The sequence below is a fragment of the Tursiops truncatus genome, chromosome 1 (genome assembly GCF_011762595.2).
Source record: "Tursiops truncatus isolate mTurTru1 chromosome 1, mTurTru1.mat.Y, whole genome shotgun sequence".
NCBI classification, from domain to species: domain Eukaryota; kingdom Metazoa; phylum Chordata; class Mammalia; order Artiodactyla; family Delphinidae; genus Tursiops; species Tursiops truncatus.
The window spans coordinates 34,140,126-34,148,117 of NC_047034.1; the positions used below are offsets into that span (position 1 = coordinate 34,140,126).

The 7,992-nt window shown below is 53.8% G+C and overlaps 1 protein-coding gene across 1 annotated transcript; it reads right to left on the reverse strand.

The window, feature by feature from the left end:
- Positions 1-208: 208 nt before the first annotated feature.
- On the reverse strand, positions 209-7,065 carry BLACAT1 (BLACAT1 overlapping LEMD1 locus). The gene has a single exon (XM_073802228.1). The coding sequence runs from the start codon at positions 7,031-7,033 to the stop codon at positions 6,932-6,934; it is 102 nt and encodes a 33-aa protein (XP_073658329.1). The 5' UTR covers positions 7,034-7,065; the 3' UTR covers positions 209-6,931.
- Positions 7,066-7,992: the final 927 nt, after the last annotated feature.

Sequence of the window (7,992 nt, forward strand, 5' to 3'; positions counted from 1 at the left end):
ACACACTAACAAACGTAAGGTAGATAGCTAGTGGGAAGCAGCCGCGTGGCACAGGGATATCAGCCCGGTGCTTTGTGACCGCCTGGAGGGGTGGGATAGGGAGGGTGGGAGGGAGGGAGACGCAAGAGGGAAGAGATATGGGAACATATGTATATGTATAACTGATTCAGTTTGTTATAAAGCAGAAACTAACACACCATTGTAAAGCAATTATACTCCAATAAAGATGTAAAAAAAAATTTAAAAAAGATAGTTTTATTGATATATAATTCACATACTGTATGATATAATCATTCTTGTTCCTAATATTATGCCGTCTTACAGCATCTGTCTCTCCTTTAAGTCTGAAATTTCCCATTTGTTACATCACTAGTCTTGAGAAGTACAACTAAAGGTCTTTATTCTCCTGTAAAAAATAAAAGCATCTTTATATCTGTGTGATCATATTGTAGTCCTAAACCACCTTCCCTGTTCTCCACCTCATCTCCTCCAGCCAGCTTTATCCCACTATTTCTCTGAGGTGCTAGGAGGCAGGAGGCCAGCCTTCCCCCAGTTTCTAGATAGCACAAGTGAGGCTCACAGCCCCAGGGCTCAGCGTATCTCCTGAAGCCACCTCCTAGGCCCCATCACCTCACTTTATGTTCACACTCTGCTTCCTCCCAGTCTCCCTTCTCCACAACAGAGTCGGTGGAAATAAATGTTTAGCTTCTGCTGCTGTCGTGTATCACAGTGCAAAATAAACACGAGGGTAGAGGCCCCATCTACTCTGACAACATAATTCATTTACTGCAGAGGGATATAATAAAGTCTTTATTACAGCAATTAACAGAGCAGCATTTGCCAGCATGCTTTTCAGAGGCAACCAGAAAAGCGCTTACTCCAGGTGCATAGATTTCGGAAACCATGCATCTTGGGCCAAAATGAAACCGGTTAGAGGCTTGGTGAATGGGTCCCAGCCCCCCTAGAAAAATTAGCCATCCAGGAGTCAGTTCACCTCAATGCAGGAGCCCGACACAATATGATTGTACTTTACTGGGTGAAGACCTGGACCTGTCTCCAGGTTCATAGTCTTAAGGACATGCATGAAATGCTCCCTCCGAACCCACCCACCCCAGCTGTTGGGCTCAAATCTCACTGACCATCAAAGCATATAGGTGGGGAAGGTTAGCACCATTGGCTCTCAGGGGTACCTTGCCACTGAGGTGGGTGGTGCATAGGGAGAGGACCAGAGGCTGGGCCAGGGAGGGAGGCTAAGAAATCCTTTCATTAAACCCTGCTTCAAGAGCATCATCAAAGTTTAAGACCTCAAGCCTCTGGAAAGAAACGGCTGTTGGGGGGTGGGGGGAGGGAAGGAGAGAAACTCATGAGTCTGCTCTCCGGCCTGGAGAATATATGCTAACTGGCTTTGGGCATAAAAACTGGACAAAGGCATGAAGGAAGCCCAGTTGCCCCAGTTCTTTGGTGGAGGGGCAAAGGAAAGGGAGGTACCGGTTTAGGTTCCTTAGTGATGTTAAGTACATCTGATTACTAATAAACCAAACTTAGCTCTCCAGCCCCCTTCAAGGGGCCAGGGGTTGGCTTGTACCAACAGGACATTCTTCCAGAATGTCCTGTTGGTACAAAACCAGAACCAGCTCTGGTTTTCCCAAGAAGGGCAGCAGCCCCAGTGTCATAGCTTTGTGGGAAAAACTCATTGCAAGCAGCAGCTCTTCCTTTTTTCTCTGGAGCAGACTATCAGGAAGACGATGGGGAGTTTTGATCTCCTTAAAAACATAAAACTGAGCACCTAAGCCACTAGAAAACCAAAGGCTCAAAAGTGCAGAGGCAAACCGCTGTCAGACAGTTCCCCTGGTTGAGGGGTGACCCAGTGGGTTCCTGTCTCCTCCGTTACTCTTTTCCCCTCTCAGGCCTCTGGGAGAAGGTACTGCATTGAAGGATGAGGGCAGAAGCCAGCCTGGCCTCTCTGGAACAGAGAAAGTCAGACCTTTGAGCAACATGAACAATGGGATAAAAATAGCAGTGTTGCCATGGCAACGAAGGCTGGGAGAGTCCTGAGGATCTCTGGGTCCTGCCATCTTCCCCTTCAGCCTTCCTCCCGCCTCTCGGATGGAACACAGGAATAAGCTGAGGGAGAAGGGAAGACTGCCCAAGGGGAAGGAGACAGACCAGTAACCCACTAGGAAACCCTTAAACTCCAAAGCCTGAGGCTTCTGCCAGAGCCTGGGCTCCCAAGTCTTGGGACTCCTGGGTTTTAGAATTTCTTCCTCAGTATAACAAGTTCATCCAGGGATGTCCAGGGTACCCCCCACACTTCACCCTCCTGGTGGATGGTCCTGACATCCTGGGCTCCCCTGTGAACAGCCAAGGTCACTGTTTAGTCTTCATGGTCTGTGGTTGTGATCCCAGATAGGACTGGCCACAACAGCCCAGCACAGGGCGCACTGACTTGGGAGTATGGCCTGAGGGATAGAGGATTAACTCCCATGTCCCTCCATTGCTCACAACTTGGCCTTAGGGAGCAGTTTGTATTGGGAACAGGGTTATGGCGGGGACAGCTATCTCTTGCTCTTGCTTTTGTGTCCGGGGATGGAGCATTCACTCTTTGGGCACAGCTTCTGGTTCTTGGTTCTCGTGGTGTCAGCCCCATCACCAGCTGGACACAGCAGCCACCTTCAGGGTGAACACCACGCTTTCTGGGCCAGCGTGCAAGGAGCCCACCAAACACAGCAGCCCGAGATTTTCTTCTCTGGTGCAATCGCATCTTCATGGTTGTGGAAGACACTTGTGTCTGTCTCCAAAAGTTCAAGCCACACCTGGGCACATCTGATCCAATGTACCCTTGCAATGTATGCCTTCCTGTGAGGTAGGGAGGAAATGGGTCTTGTCGCCACCTTTTACAGGGGCTGGGAGAGAGGAAGCAAGTTGCCGAGGTCAGGAGTCAGCCATGGGGGAGCTCTGGGAGACTGGGGGCTGCAGCTCTCTATCCAAAGACGGTCATCAGCCCATCCCACCCCCGGCACATCCCAGACCACCCGGCAAAACGCACATTCAGTCTGTAGATAGCAGATTGCAGCCTGAGGCACTTCCCCTTGCAGAAGGCAAGGTAATAAGGTGGGGTGGGTCAGTCAGCTTGGAGATGGGCTCACCAGCAGCTGTGCAAAAGGGTTACATAAACTGGGGCAGGGAGCGGGTCCTTGAGTTCCATCTGCTAGGTGTGTGTGTATGTGTGTGTATAAGAGAGACCGTGCACAAAAGTGGCACTTGGCATGGCCCCAACAGGGCCTGGAATTGGAGTCCTGGCTACAAGAAGGAGAGACAGAACTTCAGGGCATCCTGGTTCCCTGAGCGGGGAGTGCTGGGTAGGATTCTAGCAGGAGAGGCTCTGGGTTCCTTGGCTTTCCTTCTCACTCCTCCCACCCTTTCCTGGATCTACCATATCACTCCCATCCACCCTCCCCGCACATTTGCTGCATGCACAAAGCACACCAGCTGGGGCACAGGAAACCTGCAACCCCTCTGGTTCCATAGCCTTGAGCCCCACTGAGGTTCAACTTTCCAGACCCACAGAGCCCTGGACTCTGGAGGGGACTTAGAGGACATTAGTGCAGTCCCTTCTTTATAGTTGAGGAAATTGAATCCCAGAAATAGGATATAATTAGCCTAAGGTTACGCCATCAGTGACGAAGCAGGGCTAGAACCCAGGAGAGCTGGTTCCCGGCTCAATGCTCTTTTCATCCCACTGTGCTACTTTGTGCATAGTTCGGTTAGTTAAATTATTGCTGTTGTTTTTTTTTTTCCAAAAATAACAATCTTCCTATATATTCCCATTGACCCATATGCTACATGCAGAAAGCCCTTCTCTGGGAATGGAGAAGGAAATGACATTCTAATAAAAAAAGACCTGAGACAAGCAGTTCCTCGGGACCCCTCCGGCCAGGGTCCCAGACAACACTCAAGTCGTAAGAGCCTCAAGCACCCTTCACGTCTCTTTATCCCGCCACACAACAGCCCACATAACTAGAGAGGAAATGAGCCGGCGGCGGCGTTCTCCCTTTTATAGATGGGAAAGCGAAGCCGTCTCACCTGTCTGCGAGGAGGACTCAGTGCCACGCAGCAAGACCGGGAGGCCCGACCCCTCCTCGGAATCGTCTACTCATGTTGCCACCTGCCTCACCCCTGGAGCTCTTCGTCCCCACCTCAAGGCAGGGTCTGGGAGAGAACATTGGAGTGGAGGAAATTAGAAACAGGGAGGACAAAACAGTGCAACCTGACCTCTGGGAAGGCGTGAGACTCAGGGCAGGAAACAAGGCAGCCAGACCCCACCCCCAGCCCCTAAAAGGAACGGGAGGAAGAAAAGCCTGGGCTACAAGTCAGGTGCTTGGGGCACGTGGTCTGTGGATGCGGGGGCTGCTTCTGCCTTTTTGGGTTAAACTTCTCTCCTGGGCTCCCCCTTCGAGATGCTGAGAGGGGCCAAGTCCCCATTTCCCTGAAAAGGAAACTGAGGGACGATAGATTGTAGGGTGAGTTGGCTAGAAGCTGCTGCCGCCTCCTACTCAGCTGCAGTGTTGGCCTCAACCTTCGCCCTGGATGAAAAAAGGGGCCACAGCTTGGAGGCCAAGGGCAGCTGTCTGCAGATACAGCTGGGCCTTGACCTTGGGACCTCTCCATGTTCCCATAGCAGGGGCTCAAGATATCCAGTATCCCTCCGGAGCCAATGGAGTTCCCCTGGGGGAAGCAGCTCTCTGAGCTGGCTCACTGCCAAACCCCTGCAGCTGAAATGCCTGCCAAGCCTGAGAGCACAGGGGAAAGCTCTCGTTCGCCACCCCTCCCGCATATGTTTCCCACTCTCCTGACCTTTCCTCCAGGTGAGCCCATGTGGTCAGGACAGAACACCCAACACCTCTGTCTCCAGGGATACAATTTCATCCTCCACCACAGGAGTGACTTCGCTGGGGCTGCAGCCTCGCAGGCAACTGCTAGGGACGTACCTGGTCTCCAGGTGGGCTCTCCCGCCCATCAAGGAACCCTTGAAAGCGTTTCTGCCCATCTCTTTGCCTCACCGAGGCCTCTGCTGTCCAAGAGGCTGAAGAACCAGGGGGTTTTTCTTCTGTCCCTTGTGACCCCACTGGCCTTTACTGCTCCTTCCTCGAGGGAAGGACTTCTGTTTATAATTCTTTGGATATAAAAGGAAATAACAGATTGCAGAAGGTTGGGGCTGGGCAGTAAGGGCAAAGGAGGGGGTTGGAGGATGGGAGGAGAGAAATCTTAAGCTGTGCTCTAGCTTTGCAAAGAGGACCTGGATACCACCAAATCCGCCAAAAGCCCAGGAAATGCCCCTGCGTGTGGGGCTTGAGGGAGACAGGCAAAGGCTGCCAGGATAGAATGTGCCCTTGCTTCTGCATGAAACAGTGGAGGAGGTGTCCTGTCCTCCCTAACTACCCAGAGAGGTCCACATTCCAAGGAGAGGGGTACACAGCCCCTCCTGTCCTGGGGCCCTGGCCTCCTCTACCCAGGTCACTTGTTATGTTTCAGAAAGGTTATTCTGTCCCTGGATGCCAGAGGGGCTGTGACTTTGTTCCTGGGCTGAATTGTTCCTGTGATGAAGTAGAGGACAGACTTGCTAAAGCTGCAGAATCTGCCTAAAGTGTCTCTGCCACTGGCGTGGCTGCGTGACCCTCTAGCACCTGAGAGGTCCAGGCACAGTGACAGAGGCCGAGTTTCATCGAAATGGGAGGCAAGGAAGGAAGCGAAGGAAGGAGAAGGTTTTTTGTTTGCTTCCTACCTCCTGGAAATAGGCTGGGAGTGGAGACAGATTCTGACCCTGAAGGTTGCTGGAGGTAAGGAGATTAGGGGACAAGTCCAGGAAGGTCTTAGAGGGCCCCCTCCTCCCAGAGTGTCCCCTAAAGGCACCACATGCCAGCATTTCCCCCTCTAGGGCTTCTGAGAAGAGAAGGAAGGGGCAGGTGAGTGAGGCAGGAGATGGGAGAACAAAGGGAGGGCTCAGTTTAGTCCAGGAAAGGGATCACCCGGTCTGGCCCCGGAAGGCAGTCCCTGAGGAGGGGAGTCAGGGCCTGGGAAGGAGGCCGCCCACATCTGAGCTGCTGCCGAGGAGACATAGTGGAGATGAGTGGGCAGAGAGGCCGGGCTGGAGGGAAGGCTGCTTTCTGGAGTGTGGGAGAGAGCAGTGCAGAGGGAGACACAGAGCCTGCTGCGAGCTGGGGCAAGGTGAGGACAGACTTCTGCCCGGCCTCTCGCTGGCCCTGCACAGCCACGCTATTCACAGCCAGGTGGCCTCCCTCAGGCCTGGCCCAAAGGGACGCTGGGAGGGGACAGACGGTAAAGGACTCATCTCCTGGCCACATTCCTGTGGACTCGGCTCTGGGCTCTGGAGGCTCCCGCCTCAGGTCCTGGCATCCCAGGAGAGACTCCATCCTGGGCTTGGAGCAGGTCTGTCTCACACATCTACCTGCCTGAGGCCTCTCCCACGGTCAAGGCTGCTGGGAGTTTCTCTGGCAGAGCAGCCAGTTTCCCATTTAGCAACAGCTCCCCTGGCCCAAGGCAGCATGTCCCTCATGGGAGTGGTTACCCTGAGCAGAGTCCCAGAGCCCTCGGGACCTCAGGACAGAAAGAAGCTCCGTTCCTGGGGCCTCCCTGGGGCTTCTCAGTCTCTGGAAGGCACACGGCAGGTCCTGGGCTTCCCCTGGTGTGACTGGGGCCTCTCTTCAGGGAGGTCTCAGAATTGGAAACCCAGGGGCAGGAGGAGGCCAGGGCACACAGGAGGCTGATGCTCACAGGTTAGACGGGGTCAGGTGGTCGGGTCGCCTGAGAAGAGCCCTGGCCAGATGGAAACTTCCTGCTCCAAGCCTCAGACAGAAGCAGGCGCCTCAGGCCTAGGACCTGCTGGGGACTGAAGAAGGGGCCCTGGCTCCGCTCACACCGCCGTTTCCCGCTCTCTGTGAACTTCCTCCTTCTTCCTCTTCATCTTGCAGAAACCGTGGAGGCCACAGAAGCAAGCGAAAGTGAACTGGGGCATGCCCTGGGCCAGGCTGGGGGCTGCTCACCAGAGAAGATCTGCAGGGAAAGGCAGAGGAGGAAGAGGGGGCAGGAGAAAGGCAGGAGAGAGAAGCAAGCTGGGGTTAACATCCTGGAGCCCTCCTGAGGCTGCCCAGGCCCCGCTAGACCTCTCACACCACTGGCGGACGGGGCGCGCCACCAAACAAAGGCCTCTTTGAAACCTCAGTGTTTCCCGGTCGGTGGAGTTGATGTCATTCCTCAAATTGGAGCCTGGGTGAGTCCAGGGTAGAGAAGAGAAGGCCCCGGCTGCAGCTACCTTTGTCCCCCTCCCGCCCTCTGCCTCCCCTCGTCACCACACACCTATGCTTGGGAACAGGAATCAAGCCAGCTCAAAATAACTGTCTTGTGCCACCTTGCACAGGTTAGAGGTGGGGGGGGGGGGTTCCCACTGGATCCTTTAGATCACACAGTCCGATAATCCAAGTGTGGGACTTTGGGGACCTTGAAGGAAGTCCCTCATCCAGCACAGCCTCTACCCTGACACCTGGAACTGAGTCTCAGATTCCTCCCTTCCCTAATGGCCCCAATTTGTCTGAAACCCTTAGGGAAATCTATAGGGAACATAAGGCACTTGCTTTAACCACTCCGGGCAATACAAATCCCCATCCTCCTCAGTAGAGAACAGACAGCACAGAGTTCTTTTAGCCAACAGGCTATTTTATTGAGCACCTAGGCTGGGCAAAGGGCTTGGGAGGTAAGAATGTAAGGGTAAGGGTATGCTTTCTTCCCTGGCACAAAAGTCAGTCTGAGGTAGGGGCTGAGGCTGGATTTACCCCAGCTGGGCATGTTGTCCCCCACCTCTGGCTGACACGACCCTCATCACAGGCAGCAGGGGCCCCTCTGGTATCTGCGGCATGGGAGGGGGCTTCAGAAGACCAGCTCTCAATCTGTGAAAGTATCCCTTTCTCCAAACACTCA